The following is a 20,059-nucleotide window of genomic DNA, read 5'->3' on the forward strand; positions in this document are numbered from 1 at the left end:
TCCCACATTATTATCACTTTAAATATATGACTCCTTCAGAGTACGTGAAAATTTATTAACTCCCGTTTGTTATCCTTCATGATTATTACGTTTTACACATATTTTTTAATACAATTATCACTGTACTTCTTATCGCGCATTTTGTGTTAACAATCTATAATATGTTAAAAATATATAAAAATATATTACTGTTACAAATATACTTACTTCAGTTAATTTCCGAGTTAGTCCTCCCCTCCATCTCTTTAATGAAATTTCTTAATGAAAGCATTTTATCGGAGTAAAGTCAAATCCACAAGGCTGTGAATAAATTTAAAAGGTGAAATTTGAATTGCAAGATTTAACATTGCACTAAGTGAATATTCGTTTATTTAAAATATATACCATAGAGAACATCGTACAAATTTGTATGCATAATGATATCAATAAAACCAAGCGACTACGCAGAAATGAATTTAAGTTAATATGAATAATTTGTTTATTTGTTTCATTCAAATAAACTTGCATTTCACTAAATGGTAAATGTTGCAAATTCATTATTAGATCGAAGGAGAATCTGCTCAGATCTGATACTGAATGACAAGAAACATCGTTGGCTGACGTTAACTCCTTGAATCTTAAGTCTCTTATTAGGAAGCAATGTGTGCTCCATTTTTGATCAGGGATTATCTATTTTAACCCCAAAAAGACTTGCTTTACAGAGAAAAAAAACCGAACTCTATTTTGTTATCTAAGGCCTAGTGAATAAGAAACAAATAAGTATTACATTTATACATATGCAAAGATGAAGAAGCTATTGCTGGTTAATTAAAGGATCCACTGCTGTTAGATGGATCAAAGATACATAACAATGCTAAAAAATGTGCCGCCTGTAGAAATTGCAGAAATTTCTTTTCGTTGTATTGGGATTTGCCACATGAGGTGTTCAAACAGTTTGACCTTTACAAGCTTAGTTTGCTGATATTTCTTCAGCCAAGTACAAACTGCTGCGAAAGCATTTACGTGCCTTTGCAGAAAACTGCAAACAATTTCTCTCTTATGCAGATGACATGGATTTATTCATTATATCAAACGACAGCGAGAAATCTAACAAAGATTAGAATGAAAGAACTTTAGTAATTTCTGAATGAAAATAACTCTGAAACAAGTAGGCTTTCTTAACCACAAAAACAAAAATGATATATCAGTATTGAAGAATGGTTGGTTTGGTATTTGGATTTTAGGAGCATTAGCAACTAAGGCCATATTGCTCCGGGATATGCGGTGGTCATTCCCTGACCTTTCCGCATCGTCCGTATTTGGTGGTGACGGGCTCGAACCCCGGTCTAATAATCAAGAAGCGTGTGCTACGCACTGCTGCTCCTTCCCACCTGGCTACGGAGGCGCCTATTGAAGAATGAAGCCTTGTGTTCAAAAAGTAAAATCTCATGTGGACCTGGTACTGAAAGGAATGAAGGATTATGTTTCTTTTTTATTTGGAGCACATAACAAAAAATCAAATGTACTGTTTTGGACCACATGGGTGGAACGTAACCTTGGGCCGTCTCTGTTTCAAAGATCTGTCATGTCGAAATTTGTTAAAAATTCCTGCACTAATTAATGATATTGACGCACCACTATCAATTAAAAATTTAGTTGGGATACCTTGAATTAAGCTAGCAACTAGAGATAAATCCATGTTCTGCTCTAGGGTATCTTACATTCTGTTTAGACGAAAAAGACTTTCCTTGTCAACTCAGTTTATGATTAAACCTCCAGTGTGGATTAACTCCCATATGGTTTACCGCCGGCTCCGATTTATTACCCTAGGTTGTCTAAATCCTACATTATTCCCATATAACTCCTCTCTAGACCTTGCATGAAAAGCATTGAAATTGATTGCTTTGAAAGCGATTTCTCACCCTGTTATCAAAGGACTTTCCAACTTCTGGACATTAGTGTAGTGTAGTCATTTCTAGCTACCCTTAAACTCTTAATGAAATATATTGCTAGATCAACCAATAAGAAAAACACCCCACAGAAAGATAAGAATGCTAAGGTTAGGCTAGCAACAAGCAGTAACTAGTATCTTTTCTTGAACATTTACAGATCTTAATTTCACTTCAATTTTTCTTCAATCAAGACTAGCTTGTACCCTTAAGTCCAAAATATATAACTCAATTATTTTATTCAATATTCCTACTTGTTGCTAGGATCAGATAATAATAACAGCGATAATAATAACTATACATTACTAAATAAAAATAGAAAAGCATTATACCTCCTGCTATCCTCTCAAAACGCCAGTAACCATTAACTTTTTCTGCTTTAGACATTGCTTTATTTTTTTAACATACATAAAGAACAATAAATGCATTAGTAAAACTTATTCTATATCCTTAGTAAGGCAATAATTACTTATTCGTATTGGTCACGGTGCCAGATGTAGGGGCGGAAGAAGAATGTTAGTGTCACGGTTCCAGTGTAAGGAGGGTGTTATAGCCAGTGTAAGGGGGCGGCGCCTATGTGATGCTAAATAAAGATAGGGAGTTCAGGTGCTCCTAATTTTTTTTTTTTTTATTATCAGTGCACTTAAGCTCTAGCTTAATATATCCCATAGCCCTACTCTCTACCCTAAGCAAACTCTATGAAAGGCTGCTCCACAAAAGGATCATGAACCATTACAAAACCGCCAACCTGGAATCATCCAGGCAATATGGATTCAAACCGGGCTTCTCGACCATTGAAGCAGTCCAAAACCTCATAACCAAGGCAACCCAAAGTAACAAGAAGTATTTTCTGTTAATAGCAGTGGATTTTGCCTTCGACACCGTCTGGTGGCCCAGTGTCCTTGGCAGACTCCGGAAAGCAGCACTCCCAGAAAACTTGTATAACAGTGTCCGGGCATATCTGTTGGATAGGAAAATTGAGGTCGTCACAACTTTCCGAAGAGTTGTTAAAAGCGTCCGAAGGGGCTGCCCACAGGGATCTGTCCTGGGGCCACTAATGTGGAACATGGTTTTTGATGACTTCTTGGCTCTGGACCTGGGAAATGTGGCCAGTCAGGCCTTTGCTGATGATCTCATTTTAATGGTGGAAGCGGACTCCAGAACGGGACTTGAAACACAGGCAAACCAAGCACTACAAACCTTACAGAATTGGGCAAAAACACATATGTTAATGAGTTCACCAACCAAGACAAACTCAGTATTACTAAAAGGCTCTCTAAATATCAGACGACCACCGCAAATAAAGATAGCAGGATCCACCATTAAACTAGCAAAGCAAATAAAGTATCTAGGTATTTTCCTGTATGGAAACCTGTCCTTTACACCTCACCTACTTGAGAGAGAAACTAAGTAACCATGCAGCACTTATAGCAAGAGTATCTCGCAGGGACTGGGGACTCAACAGGAAGACCCTATCCCTGTATTATAAAACAATATTCATCCCAGCGATCACCTACGGATCACCAATCTGATTCAGGAAGGCCGGAACCGCGGTCAACAGAAGACTGCTGGACACTATCCAAAGAAACATACTTCTAACTATAACTAGGGCATGCAAAACGGTGAGCACCCATGCTCTGCAGGTCCTCGCAGGAGCTCTTCCGCTGGACCTTGAGGTGACTAGATGTGGACTTATGTATTTACTGTCCAAGGATATACCTGCCTCCATCTATGACTTTACCTTGGACCCAACCAACAGCCGGACGGCAGAGAAACAACGAATAGTGGCTCACATGTTGAAGATTTGGCAGCACAGATGGGAGATGTCGCCAAAGGGTCAAGTTACAAGATACTTCATACCGATAGTTGCAAAAATGTACCCAAAAGCCCCCTCGTGGTTCTATCCTGGGCTAAATACAACCTTCCTCCTGACGGACCACGGCCCATTTAAAGCAAAACTGAACGCACTCGGAATAATTTTTCTGACCATTCCTGAAGTCTATCTAGGTCTCTCTGAAGAAGCTCAGCTTGACAGTGATCATTAACTACTCTCCCAATTTTAACATCATCTGCAAATTTAGACATCACGCCCTCTATCCCTTCATCAATGTCGTTTATGAAAATTAAAAACAACAGTGGTCCTAATACTGATCCTTGGGGAACCCCACTTCTTACATCAACCCAATCTGAGGATTAGCCATTTATCACAACCCTCTGCCTCCTGCCCTGAAGCCATCCTTCTATCCATCTAAGGATTTTCCCAGTGATTCCAACCTGTTCCAGCTTATAAAGCAACCGCTCATGTGGGACTGAGTCAAAAGCTTTGCTGAAATCTAAATAAACAATGTCGAAATTATTCCCTAAATCCAGCTCGTGAGTGACCCTTTCGAAATAGCGAACCAGATTTGTTAAACATGATTTTCCCTTTACAAAACCATGCTGAGTATCCTTGAGAATTTCAATTCGATCCAAATGATCCTGAATTCCACCCTTGATCATTGCCTCCATGATTTTCCCTACTACTGAAGTCAGACTGACAGGTCGATAATTTCCAACTTCACTTTTAGAGCCACCCTTATGTATGGGAGATACATTTGCACTTTTCCAATCCAAGGGAATCTCCCCAGAGTCTAATGATGCTCGCATAATTAGCCTCAATGGTTCAATGCACTCGCTTGCTGCCTCTCTTAAGATTATAGGGTATATTCCATCAACTCCAGGAGCCTTACTGGTCTGTAGGCTCGAAAGTTTTTTCATTAAATAATCTTGCGAAATTTCAATATCATTAATTACATATTTTTTAACTTCGCTCCCACAATTTCCCTTTGCCACAAAAGGCTTTTCATTTGTAAATATTGATGCAAAATAACTGTTGAGTTCATCTGCAACGGCAGCTGGTGTATTTATTACTATCCCCTTTCCCTTACATAAAGGTCCGATCTGGTTTGTCCTGCTCTTCTTGGCATTTATATATGTGAAGAATTCTTTATCCCCCCTCTTTGCTCTGTTTGCTAGTGACAGCTCAGAAAAATGGCAGCTGTGCTTTAATCCAACAAAGTGTAAGGTATTACACCTGGGAAACAGTAATCCCAAAAAAACTTATTCACTTGGTGGAGTTCAACTAAAGCCAGTACTGGAGGAAAGGGACTTGGGTGTTACGATACGGTCAGACATGAAATTCTCTGAGCATAGTAAACAGGTTGCAAGGAAGGCCCATGGTGTCCTATCGATGATCTATCGAACTTTTGCAAGTAGAGATAGGGACGTGATAATCCCATTATATAAGGCTTATGTTAGACCACACTTGGAATACTGTGTTCAAGTATGGAGACCGCACCTGAAGAAAGACATCGAGCTTCTTGAAAGGGTGCAAAGAAGGGTAACTCGCCTGGTGAGATCGGCAAAAGGGCGTCCTTATGAAGAAAGACTTCGAATATGTGGGTTGCAGAGTTTGGAAACTAGACACCTTAGAGGAGATTTGATTGAGGTGTTTAAGGCTCTGAGAGGCATCAGTAAAATGAATGAGGACAAAATTTTCAAGATTATAAATGATGCTAGAACTAGGGGACATAAATTCAAGTTACGGGGGGAAATGTTTAGATTGGATTGAAGGAAGTTCTATTTTAGCCAGCGAGTTATAAATTACTGGAATAAGTTGCCTTCATGGGTGGTAGAGGCCGACAGTTTGGGGAAATTCAAAGGTCATCTGGATAGTACTTTCGGGTAAGGGAAGCACATGGGATGATAGGTTTAATTTCCTTTTTATTTTATTTTTTTTTATTTATTAATTACTATTATTTAGTTATTTATTTATTATTATTATTATTTTTTTTTTTTTATCATTGTTTTGTTCGGATTTTTTTTTTTTTTTTTTTTTTTTTTTGGCTGGTGCAGCATAAGCCATAGGCTTTCTTGCACCATGCGGCCGTTACTAATACTAATACTAATAGAAGAGTCCACTGCACCTGTGGAGAACCTGAAACCTGGCAGCATATTATGCACGACTGTGAATGCTACGAAGAACACAGAAGTAAACTTATAACTGAGATTCAATACTTGCCGAAAAATCAAGAGTACCATCTACTGGATTCAGAAGATGAATACAAAGCCCTCAGCCGATTTTCACTTGACGTCTTCAATAGACGACGAACAGAAATAGCCATCCACAACGAACAGACGACCACAAATAATAAATAAAGGCAAACTGATAAAACATCAACACAGAGGAAAGGATAGCAAAATACTAAGAACAAACGGCTTAATATGCAGCAGAATAAATGAAACAGCATCGACCTAGGAACCAATGGGAGTGGCTCCAGCCAGGATGTCGTCGCTCCCAGGATGAAACCACACACCTAGAAAAGGACCAAACCCCACCAACGAGTCATCAACAGACTGCACTTGCTGGAGGGCACTGTAAACTGCCGCTATGGCGAACTGGGCAGGGCTCCCTTGCCCAGCCCACTTTCTCTCCCTATCCCTGGTGGGGTGAGGGGGAAAGACTTTCTGCCCCCTCCCCACCCACCCCCCTCATTTCCCTCTGGTGGGGCAAGGGCATGCCCCACTGATATACCGGGGGTCGCCTTCTCTATTGACCCCATACTTCTGTCTTTTCCCCCCAGCCTTCCGTCTCTCCCCCAACTCTACCTATATCGCCAGCGAAAAGCGAATGTCCCACACAACGTAAAAATTTTAAATGCCAAATTCGACACACTTGCAACCTCTTTCGGCCTAATTAAATTCAAGCGTTTATCCCCCCCCCCCTTTTTTTTTTTTTTTTTAATAGGTCCTAGCCACTGAAATCTCAGGAAATTAGGTGGCAGGACCTGCCAGAGTACTTATCTAAAAATACTGGTGTACCTTGTCTGCCTCCACGGGGCTAAGTGTGGGCAACGTTGGGCCTCAGTAGGGGTCCAGCGGCTAAACTACCAGATGAACAACAGAACACAACACTACACTTTTAAATCTCTGCCTGCCTTCCCAGTGAACTGGTACACCCACAATGAAAGCAACGCGGAGATGGGGGAAACCCCTGGTGCCGTTAGACACTAAATACACTTTACACTTTATATCCGTCTAGTAGCAAAATAGGACAATAATCTCGTATATCCTGAATATTTTAAATGGGGGGGATCACCCCAACAATAAAATATCGCGATTTGGATTATCGTTGTGTTTTACATTAGAGATTTTAGTTATGCAAATTAGCTTAAAATCTCTAACGCCGCAAAAACCTTTCTTGATTCTACAACTGGTTTTTCTGTGGGGTAAATGAAGAGTTAGCAAGAGAGACACAATTATTTCAAACAAAACATTTAATATAAAAAATTACTTAACAAACATACATCACACCTTCCATCCAAGAAGATTAAAAAGATTAAAGACATGAGCATTCTAATATAACATGTGCTACATTTATGAAAGTAAGTCAACATAATAATTAGTTATAGTGGTCACTCGTTTGAGCCCATATTATAATAATTTCACATAAATAACCATTGTTATTGCTTTACATTGAAAACGCGTTATTGGAAATATCAATTCATTAGCCATATATATTAAGTTACCAGAATACTAAGAAACACAAGATATACTAGGAATGACATCAAGAAGAAATATACTGTATATTCTTAGGAAGAAATAATTGTTCCTTATGGGTAAGAATTAAAATGGATATTTTCTGTTCAGTTATCATTTCCTCACAATCTTTCACTCTTATGAAAAGGGATTCTCAATTACCCCATCCTTCTCTCTTGCTCTCTTGCTCTCCTCTCATGGGCACCTTCATCTGGAGGAACTGGGCAGCGGTCTTCTCCCTGGCGACGACACAGGCACCATACCACAAAGAAATATTATCACGACATTTTTCGCGCACTGTGGTGAAACACTGCTTCGATGACACCTCCCGACACTCTCCTCTTTCGGCTTTCTTGAACTTTTCACTTTTCCTCTCTCCCTTGAACTCCTTTGGGTCTCCCAGGACCCAGTTTTTAAAGGGAGAAGATCCTCCCTAGTTTACATGAATCCCAGATATTATTGAACTATCCAGTGCTCGTCTCTGCACCTGGACGGCACGTGATGGTAAAGGAATAATCACAATTTTCCTCCATCTCTCTCTATCTGTGTCCGGCCCTGTCCGGTTACTACCCGAAGTACCAAGCGCATTACCATATTTGTCACAACTCTGATACCAATACTCGTGACTATCACTAAAGGCGTGTGACTTATGTCCAAGCTAGTAGCGTAAGGCTTCTCTGTTTATAATATAGGTTATTTTAAGAAACAGCTCAGTAGAACTTTATGAGAGTTTTATGTACTACTATGTTTCGTTATAATGGACTTGATAATTGAATATTACAGGTAAAAGATTCTGTAGAAATCCTTAGTAAGTGGGCATAAGAAAGGAATAGGCAGTACTAAAAGAAGGTAATTTTGTAATAAGAAATATGTATAAAGGGGGTTTATATACAATTAATAGGAATACATTAAAACTCCATTATGACAACCCCACAAAAACTCACGTGATACCGAAGCAGAGGCGAATAGAACCTCGTGGAGAGTCACAGACCAACTGAGCACATAATCCCGCATTACCTCGACAGCAATGGTGCAACACTGGAGGCCATACACAGAGCTGTGTATTGTGCTGAGGTAGCAATCACGAGGATTAATGGAAGAGAAGCGAGAGACAGCAGCAGAAGAACCGAAAAAAAAGAAGGAACCCACCAGCTTGGGAAAGAAAGCTTCAGCAGAAAATTTAAGAGTCAAGAGACTCTTAAATTTTCCGTTGGTACTGGGCCAACTGACCCAGTACCAACGGGGCAATAGGAGTAAGAAATTAATTGGAAAAGTGAAGAGCATCGTCAAGAGAGACAGCGTCCACATCATCATCATCATATGTTAATGTATATATGGTGGCACCCGGGCAGGGCAAGCGCCCGTCTCCACCTAATATCATATATCCAAAAAAAAAAAAAAATGCCTCATCGCCACCAAGAGGCATACACTCAAGCGTGATTGCCCCTGGTGCTCGTCCCTTGGCACTTGTAGCCAGACCTGGATCATCTCTGTCGGTATTAAGTACCATCTCCACGCCAATTGCGTGTAGTGCAATTCCAATGGGCGTCATCTTTCCCTCCTCCAAGGAATGGGCCTAATCCAGGAGGTTCTTAAAAAAAAAATAAATAAAATAATAATAATAATAATAATAATAATACAATACAATACAATACAATACAATACAATTTTATTTATCAAGAGAATTCGTTTACAATAAATGAACTTGTTAAGAAAAGTAAATTTCTTGACAACAAGTTGTAGTTCTTCCTTTACAAGTTTTGTACAAATTTGTTGTCTTACAGAAAAGACTATGAAGTCACTACACATAGTATATTCCACACTGTAAACAGAGGTAGTTTATCTGCATATCAATTCTAATCTACTGTGTCATTGAGTATCAAGAATTTTCTTATTAGGAATTTTAATTTGGAGATGGGATAACTTCTCCTGAGCCTGAAATCAATGCTAGCCAACAAGTTGTTTATTACATTCATTGTGTGCCTATCTCCAAATCTATTTAGTATCCTAGGGTGAGGCAAAGTAATTGCTTTTGGGTTCCTTAAATTATGTGAGACATTTCTTTGCAGATTCGACTCTTCAAAAATAGTGTTAAGATTTTTTAAGAATAGATTTAACTTCAGTTTTTGAACTGGATACAATATTTTATGTTTCAACAAAAATTGCCTTCTCTTATTCAGGTCATTCCAAGAGTTTGTCCCCATTAAAAGTTTCAGAATCCTATTCATTAAGTTGTCTATTGCCCTTATTTCTGTTTTATTTGCTCGTGCCCATATATTTACTAAATAATTGAGTTGGGAGTCCACTAATGCATAATATAAGGTTACTTTTGTTCTAAGATTTAACTTATTCTTAATGTAATAGAAAAAGTACACATAAAATCTCATTTTTTTGTACAAGTTTGTTATATGCATTATCCAACTTAGACTGTAGTCGATCCATAACCCAAGGTAACAATGATTTGAAACTTCTTCCACAGTTAGACATTCGCAATTCTGGAAATTCTGTTCATGTAGACAATCATGTTTGTGCAATTTGATAGAGGGTTGAATGTCCAAGGTTTGATGAGGAGGCCTTATTACCAAAAATTTAGTTTTTTCAAAGCTGAGCGCTAATTTATTATCGTGCAGCCAAGATTGTAAATGTATTGCATCCTGTTGTAAATCATTTGCCATTTTTGTTAGGTCCTTTCCTATTGTATATAAGATTATATCATCTGCATAAATTTTTATAAAGGAGTTCTTAATTACTTCGAATATGTCATTTATATAGATGTTGAACATGATTGGCCCAGCATGAGTGCCCTGAGGTACTCCTCTCTTTACATTATAAGATTTCCCCTTTGTATTTTCTACTTCTACTGTTATTTTTCTCTTGGTTAAATAATTTGCTAGTAGTTGATTGAGTCTTCCCCTTATTCCATATTTCAGTAATTTCTGTTGCAATATTGGGATATCAATTAGGTCATATGCTTTGGTCAAATCTATAAATAAAATCAATATGAAGTTATTGTTGTTTAAATGTAAGTTTAGAGAGTCTGTTAAGTTCTCTAATAATGTCTGTGTGCTCTTGCCCTTCTGATATGAGAATAGAGAGTTGTTTCACAGTCCATATTGATGTAAATATTTGCTTATATGGGAAAATATATAATTTTCTATTATCTTATTTAAAACTGACTGTATTGTTATTGGTCTGTAGTTGCAAAAGTCATCTGGTGGTCCCTTTTTATATATAGGAATTATCTTAAATGACAGTAAGTTTGTAGGATAGCTTCCCGACTCTAACATCCGTGCTATTAGCTCTACCAAGAGAACAGAGAACTGTTCTTTGTTTCTCTTTACTTCGGTTACGGTAATACAGTCCAGTCCGTAAGATTTCTTGTTCTTTAATTGTTCTATAATTTTAAGAATCTCAGTATAATGTGGAGCTAAGACTACACAAGAGTTCATTATCTGAGGAAGCCTATCTTGTTGAGTAAAGGAATTTTGGGAATAATGTATTAAATATCTGTTGAGATCTAATACAGCTTTGGCAAACCTATTTGCAGCCTCATATTGTTTGTTTGCACCAGAAATCTGTTCTACTAGTGTTTTAATTTGGTTTCCCCTTGACTTTTTCTTCCTTGTACTTAACATGTCATTTATAATGCTCCATTTATCCTTTTGTGTTATCTGCTTATCCATGAAAAGATGATTGTAATAAGTGTTTTTTTGCTTTTTTATCATACCTGTCACTTTATTTCTGAGTGTTTTATAATTGTGATAATGTTCTTTCTTTGATGGACAATTTCTAAACTGCCTGTAATATTTATCCCTTTGTACCATTAGTTCTTCTATTTCTTTAGTCATCCAAGGTTTCCTAAGCTTAATCCTGCTACTCCCAGTGTTTGTGTTGTTGGCTGTGTGATTAACTTTTCTCTCGGTATTAAACCTCGAATTGTTTATAATTTGTATTATCTTATTTGAAAAAACATTTACATTTGTTGTGTATGATGCTTGCTCTTGTATTAACAAGTTTCCTGTGTTCTGTTTCAGTTTCCCTGTTGATAAATAATTTTTCTTCATAGCATTTGTTAATTTGTTTTCTTCACATGGGCGTTGTTTTGAATACATATCTACTATTAGTATACATGTTCTGTGATCTGAAAGTTGATTTAATAGTATGTAGGAATTAGCATACTTCAACTTGATATTTGTAATTAGGTGGTCCAAACAAGAGCTGACTGTTCTATTACCCTCCATCCTTTGTTGTCTAGTTATTCCAATTAAGGTATGTTCAAATCCATAATTGTTTAAGATTGCAGAGTATCTGGGTATCACATTATCAGTTACATCGGCTAGTAAATTAATATTAAAATCTCCTACTAGTATGGTCTTATCTGTTTGTATGTCGTCCCATTGCAAAATAATGTTTTCTAATTCTATTAGGAAGCTGTTTATTGAATCTGATGGTGGCCTGTAAAAAGCACAAATCATGAATGTGTTTTCTGAGTCTTCTCCTAATAATTTGACACAGCAGTTTTCACAAGACTGAGTTAAGTGGTAAACCTGTATTGCCCTAAAGCATGTTCTATAGTATATTATTATTCCTCCACCCCTTCTATAATAATAATAATAATAATATCAACAGCAATATTAACACTATTAAGAGTAGAACAAAAAACTTAAAAGCGTCAGACAACATGAAGTGGCAACAATCAACAACATCAACCAGTATATAGAATGCCTAAAAAATATCCACCAACACTTGTTACCTTCTCCTCTTCCGAAATACTAACTCACAAAAATTACTAAACTTATTAAAATTAGATTTAGCCTCTATATAATGAGGCTCAAATCCTCTTCCAAAATATAATAATTCATTCCACAACAATTGGCGATATTCCTCATAAAATAAACAGTCGTACAATACATGATCCCAACTTTCCTTATTATTACCACAATTACAATTTAGCTGGGTTTCCAGACCAAGATCATATAACTTACTCCTAAGGATCCATGTCCCGTTAATATACAGGACGTCAACATATTAGGAAAAAAACAGTGCTTATTCTGGTATGTAAAATGAACTCTTGGAATAAATAATCTGGTAACCCCCCCCCCCCTGTTACACTTGCATTCCATTAGTCCTGCCATATTTCCAGGAGTTTACCAACAATTTCCTTTTTTTCTTCTTTAACACCCACTGTCACATCCTTCCAAGACATGATATCTGTATTCTTTTCCTTAAATAGGAACCAAAGGCTGTATGTAACAACGGATAATCTAACGGTAGTACTCCTACAATGACTTGCAGTGTATTCGTTGAGACTGTTTCGCAAGCTCTTACCATTAACAACAACAACAACATTGATCTTTGAATTGACATCAACTTACTTCTAAATTTGACATTGGATATTCTCCCATACAATATCGAAGCCACATAGGTTACAATTGGAATAAAAATAGCCTTAGAACTCCCTTATTTAAACCCCACCTCAGTTCTTGTAAACCTTACAATAGATGCGGTATAATTCTTAACTTTACTTCTTAAATAATCCAAGTGTGGGAAGTTTAGAGGGTTTGTTGTCTCATTTTTTGCTGTGGACAGCGTCCACAGCAAAAAGGAGACAAAAAATCAGAGAATGGCAGAGTAATTGGACACATTGAAGCAGAATCTCCTTGCACTCAGCAAGACACTACGACGATACAAAGAGAGCTCCCAAAGGAAAATAAACAACCGAATCTTCAATGAGGACCAAAGAGGCTTCTACAGGAATCTCGGAGAAGAGGGGGAAGAAGGGAACGGACCACCAGAGAAGAAGACGATTGATGAGTTTTCGGGACGGAAAACATATGAGGCAGGGAAGTAAAACAGAACAGCCGAGCCACCTGGATAGAACTACAGAGCAAGAAAAACAAGGACGTTCAAGAAATGAGGATGGGAGATTCGGGAAGAAGAAATAAAACAGACGATCAAGAACGCTCACAACTAGCGAACTCCAGTAATAGATAACTTCCACAACTACTGGAACAAGAAGCTCACGTGCACATACAACCACCTGGCAGAGCAGTTTATCCAAATGATAAGGCATCCAGAGACAATCTCGAAGTTTCTCACTCAAGGAATCACATATCTGAAGCCTAAAGACGAAGATACAAGACACCCGGCGAAATACAGGCCAATCGCCTCCCAACAATGTACAAGATCCTGACCAGCTGCATAAATAAGAAGAAATCAGATCACTTAGACAGTCAGAACACAATGGCCGAAAAGCAGAAAGGATGAAAGCGGCTGAGCAAAGAATGCAATTAACCAAAGATGCTGTGGTTATGGAGCAAGCATACAAGAAGCGTCGCAACATGTACACAGCCTACATCGATTACCGCAAGGCCTTCGACTCCGTACCGCATAGATGGTTAATAGAGACCCTGGAGCTCTACAAGGTCAATCAGATAGTGACAAACTTCCTAGGAGCAACAATGGCGAAAACATCACAAGGTCGAAAACCAGGACAATTCCCATTAGAAGAGGAATCTTTCAGGGAGATGCCCTGAGCCCATTGTGGTACTGTCTAGCACTCAACCCGCTATCGACCATGCTCAACGGCAGCAAGTATGGATATAACCTCAAAGAAGGAAGAAAGAACCTGTACACCCTCACCCACCTGATGTACACGGATGACATGAAGCTTTACGCGGCAACAGAGAAGCAACTCCAGCAACTATTCCGGATCACCGAAGAATTCAGCAAGGACATCAGGATGGAATTTGGTCTAAGAAAATGCAAGACCCACTGCACCAGGGAAAATTAGTTGGCAGAAACTACTACCAGCTGCTGACTGATAAAGAGAGTGAAGCTATGACAGAAGGAGAGACCTATAAATACCTAGGGATAATGCAGGCTGAGCAGTTAGAGCACAAGGAAATCAAGAAGTGCCTGACTGAAAAATATCATCAGAAACTCAGAAGCCTGCTGAAAGCAAAACTGAACGGAGAGAACACAGTTAAAGCCATAAATACCTATGCAGCTCCAGTAATAACATACACACTAGAGGTCATAGATTGGATTAACACCGAGCTAGAAGATATCATGGTTATTTCATAGTATGCTCATGCGAGCATACTATGAAATGACCAGGCTAGAGACCGATATGACAATGTACAGATGTCGCCTACATACCAAGTGGTTGGAACGATACCCGGATATTCAGGTCACCGAACAGCGATTAGCAGAGCAAAGAAGAACCATCGTCACGAAGAACATAATAGCTCCTGCCATCTTGGAAAAAATCAAGTAGGATGTCAGCGATCTGCTACAAAGCACAAAGAATATGGTCAATATGGAACCAGAGGTGGAACAGCATACCACAGAAGCAGAGGAGAAAGTGCAAGAAGAAATACAACCCAGAGTAAGATGTATTTCTCAAGACTTCGTCTCTTTCCCTGAAGTGGAAATAGACGAAGTCATGATATCCAGAATAGAAGACGAGTGGAAGAAGGCCCTAACAGAATTCGAAGGAATGGACCCCACAAGAACCCACGTGATACCTATGCAGAGGCCAAATAAAATCCTGTGGAGAGTAACAGACCACCTCAATCGGAAAATAATTCCACCTTACCTTTACAACAATGTTACACCGCTGGAGGCTATCCACACAGCCGTATACTGTGCTGCCATAGCAGCCACAAGGATTAATGGAAAAGAAACGAGAGACCAGCAGCAGAGGAACCGAAAAGGGAAGAAACCGACTGCTTGGGAAAGAAGACTTCAGCAGAAGATAGAAGAATTAAGAACCAAGATAAGTCAGTTGACCCAGTAAAAACAGGATAAAAGAAGTAAGAAATTGATTGGGAAAGTGAAGAGCATCCTCAAGACAGACAGCGCCCACAACAAACATGAGACCAGAAATCAGGGAATAACAAAATACTTGGACACACTGAAGCAGAACCTTCTCGCACTCAGAAAGAGACTACAACGATACAAAGAGAGCTCCCATAGGAAATTAAACAACCGAATCTTCGATGAGGACCTAAGAGCCTGCTACAGGAAAATGGGTGAACATGAGAAAGCAGGAAACGCACCACCCGAGAAGAAGACGATCGAAGAGTTCTGTGGAAATATCTGGAGCAGTGAAGTAAGACATAACAGCAGAGCACCGTGGATAGATGTAGAAAGGAAGAAAATGAAGGACATTCAAGAGATGAGAGAGTGGGAGATTCGAGAAGAAGAAGTAAAACAGTCGATCAGGAACACCCACAAATGGCGAACCCCGAGAATTGATAACATCCACAACTACTGGTACAATAAGCTCCCCTGGGCACACAACACCTAGCAGAGCAGTTCACTCGAATAATAAGGCACCCGGAGACAATCTCGAAGTTTCTCACTCAAGGAGTCACATATGTGAAGCCTAAAGATGAAGATACAAGAAACCCGGCGAAATACAGGCCAATCACATGCCTCCCAAAGATGTACAGGATCCTGACCAGCTGCATAACTAAGAAGAAATCAGACAACTTAGGGAGTCCGAACATAATGGACGAACAGTAGAAGGGATACAACGGGAGGAGCAAAGAATGCAAAGAGCAATTAACCATAGATGCCTCAGTTATGGAACAAGCTTTCAAGAAGCACCGCAACCTACACACGGCCTTCATCGGTTACCGCAAGGACTTCGACTCCATACGTCATAGCTGGCTAATAGAGACCCTGAAGATCTACAAGGTCAATCCGATAGTGACAAACTTCCTAGGAGCAACAATGGCGAAATGGAGAACCACCATTAAGGCCGAGAACATCACAACCAGCCCAATTCCAATTAGAATAAGAATCTTTCAGGGAGATGCTCTGAGCCCACTATGGTTCTGTATAGCACTCAACCCGCTATCCACCATGCTCAACGGCAGCTAGTATGAATATAACCTCAAAGAAGGAAGAAAGAACCTGTACATCCTCACCCACCTGATGTACATGGATGATATGAAGCTTTTCGCGACAACCGAGAATCAACTCCAGCAACTACTTCGGATCACCAAAGAATTCAGCAAGGACATCAAGATGGAATTTGGTCTAGAAAAATGCAAGACCCACACACTGCATCAGGGAAAATTAGTTGGCCGAAACTACCAGCTGCTGACTGGTAAAGAAATCGAAGCTATGACAGAATGGGAAACCTTCAAATACCCAGGGATGATGCAGGCTGAACAGTTAGAGCAGGAGGAAATCAAGAAGTACCTGACCGAAAATTTTCATTAGAGACTCAGAACCCTGCTGAAAGCAAAATTGAACGGAGGGAACACAGTTAAAGCGATAAAAACCTATGAAGCTCCAATAATAACATACACATTCGGGGTAATAGATTGGACTAACACCGAGCTAGAAGATATCATGCGAAAGACAAGGACAATGACGACCAAAGTCGCCAACACCACCCGAAGTCAGCAGTGGAGAGAATAACAATACCTCGGAAAGAGGGAGGAAGGGGCCTGATAGACCTGACAGAACCACAGAAAACAGCGATAGTTAACCTGAAAGATTACCTCGGGAACAACACAGCACCACTTCACCAGGGCAATAAGGAAGATAGATAAGAGGTACACCCCACTCAACCCAAGAGAGAAAACCGCTCCCGCCCAGACAGTACAAGAAACGAAGTTAGAAAGATGGTCAGAGAAGACACTTCATGGCAGACACTACAATGACCTCCATCAAGATCACATCGATACCATTGCTTCCAATGCATGACTCACAAGCGGGAAACTCTTCCTTGAAACTGAAGGATTCATGTTGGCCATCCAAGACCAGGTAATCAACACCAGAAACTATAGAAAATACATCGCAAAGCAGCCCGGAATGTCAGATGACACATGTCGACAATGCCACCTGGCCTCATTAACGATCGAACACATCACTGTGGGGTGCAACGTGATAATGCAGACTGAGTACACTGATAGAGACGACCAGGTAGCCAGGATAATACATCAGAAGCTAGAGAGGAAATACCAGTTGACCAAAGAAAGCGTACCATACTACAAGTACGAACCCCAGCAGTACTAGAGATCCGAAGCCACAAGTTGTACTGGGATCGGCCTTAATAACGGACAAGACCATCCCGCACAACAGACCCGACATAACCCGTGTGGACAAGATGGAAAAGGCTACCTACCTGATTGACAAAGCGGTTCCGAACACTAGCAATGTCCAGAAAACCCATGAGTAAAAAAATTAGGACGTACACGAACCTGAGACATGAGATCAAGGAGATGTGGCATATGGAAGAAATATCAACCATTCCAATCATCGTCTCAACCACTGGTATGGTACCAAAGACTCTACATAGCAGCTTAGCATCAATAGGTCTCCCAGAGAACACCTACAAGGAACGCCAGAAAGTTGCAATCCTGAACACCTGTAGGATAGTCAGAGATTTCCTCGACCGACAGTAACGCCAGACATTAAAACCACCCTGTGTACTTGGAAGCAGTACCCGTCAGGAATAGAACCCCCCAATCAGGGAGAAATAATATAAGACCAACAACAATAATAATAATAATAAGATACAAGAAACCGGGCGAAATACAGGCGAATCACATGCCTCCCAACGATCTACAAAATCCTGACCAGCTGCATAACTAAGAAGATATCAGACCACTTATAGAGTCAGAACATAATGGCCGAACAGCAGAAAGGATGCAAATGGAGGAGCAAAGGATGCAAGGAGCAATATACCATAGATGCCGCAGTTATGGAGCAAGCCTTCAAGAAGCACCGCAACCTATATGCGCCTACATCGATTTCCGCAAGGCCTTCGACTCCGTACCGGATAAATGGGTAATAGAGACCCTGAAGATATACAAGGTTAATCCGATAGTGACAACTTCCTAGGAGCAACAATGGCGAAATGGAGTACCACCATTAAGGTCGAGAACATCACAACCAGGCCAATCCCAGTTAGAAGAGGAATCTTTCAGGGAGATGCTCTGAGCCCACTATGGTCCTGTTTAGCACTCAACCCGCTATCCACCAGGCTCAACGGCAGCAAGTATGGATATAACCTCAAAGAAGGAAGAACGAACCTGTACACTCTCACCCACCTGATGGACATGGATGACATCAAGCTCTAAGCGGCATGCGAGAAGCATCTCCAGCAACTACTCCGGATCACCGAAGAATTGAGCAAGGTCATCAGGATGGAATTTGGTCCAGGAAAATGCAACTCACACACAGTGCACCATGGAAAATTAGTTGGCTGAAACTACCAGCTGCTGATTAGTAAAGAGATCGAAGCTATGACAGAAGCAGAGACCCATAAATACCTAGGGATGATGCAGGCTTAGAGGTTAGAGCACAAGGAAATCAAGAAGTGCCGACCGAAAAATATCATCAGAGACTCAGAAGCCTGCTGAAAGCAAAACTGAACGGAGGGAACACAGTTAAAGCCATAAACACCTATGCAGCTCCAGTACTAACATACACATTCGGGGTCATAGATTGGACTAACACCGAGCTAGAAGATATCATGCGAAAGACAAGGACAATGATGACCAAGAGTCGCCAACACCAACCAAAGTCAGCAGTGTAGAGAATAACAGTACCTCGGAAAGAGGGAGGAAGGGGCCTGATAGACCTGATAGAACAACAGAAAACAGCGATATTTAACCTGAATGATTACTTCGAGAACAACCCCGCACCACTCCACAAGGCCATAAGGAAGATAGATAAGTGGTATACCCCACTCAACCTAAGCGAGGAAACCCCTCACGCCCAGACAGTAAAAGAAACGAAGTTAGAAAGATGGGCAAAGAAAACACTCCATGGCAGACACTACAATGACCTCCATGAAGATAACAGCGACACCACTGCTTCCAATGCATGGCTCACAAGCGGGACGCTCTTCCCCGAGATTGAAGGATTCATGTTGGCCATCCAAGACCAGGCCATCGACATCAGAAACTATTGAAAATACATCGCAAAGGAGCCCGCCCGCAATGTCAGATAACACATGTCGACGATGCCACATGGCCGCAGAAACAATCCAACACATCACCGCGGGATGCAAGGTGATCACCCAGACTCAGTACACTCATATACACGACCAAGTAGGCAGGATAATACATCAGAAGCTAGCGAATAAACACCAGTTTACCAAAGGATGTGTACCATACTTCAAGTACGAACCCCAGGCAATACTAGAGAACCGAACCCACAGTCTGTATTGGGATCGCACCATAATAACGGATAAGACCATCCCGCACAATAGACAGGACATAACCCTTGTGGACAAGATGGAAATGGCTACCCACCTGATTGACATAGCGGTGCCCAACACTAGAAATGTCCTGAAAAACCATGAGGAAAAAAATTAGGAATACACGAACCTGAGACATCAGATTAAGGAGATGTGGCATATGCAAGAAGTATCGACCGTCTCAATCGTCCTGTCAACCACCAGTATGTTACCAAAGATTCTACATAACAGCCTAGCAGCAATAGGTCTCCTAGAAAACACCTACAAGGAACACCAAAAAGTCTCAATCCTGAACACCTATAGGATAGTTAGAGATTTCCTCGAC

General features: G+C 40.1%; 1 protein-coding gene across 1 annotated transcript in view; it reads right to left on the reverse strand.

Annotated features, from left to right (window-relative positions):
* Nucleotides 1-223: 223 nt before the first annotated feature.
* The window catches only part of LOC150089787 (uncharacterized), a 35,363-nt gene continuing 15,527 nt past the window's right edge, over nt 224-20,059 (reverse strand). The window contains exon 6 of the mRNA XM_090390101.1: nt 224-300. Within this exon, the coding sequence (XP_090246227.1) occupies nt 259-300 (42 nt within the window). The 3' untranslated portion in view covers nt 224-258. The remainder of the gene's footprint in view (nt 301-20,059) is intronic.

This window comes from Mastigoproctus giganteus, chromosome 2 (genome assembly GCF_048544385.1).
Source record: "Mastigoproctus giganteus isolate SK-2022 chromosome 2, ASM4854438v1, whole genome shotgun sequence".
Classification (NCBI taxonomy): domain Eukaryota; kingdom Metazoa; phylum Arthropoda; class Arachnida; order Uropygi; family Thelyphonidae; genus Mastigoproctus; species Mastigoproctus giganteus.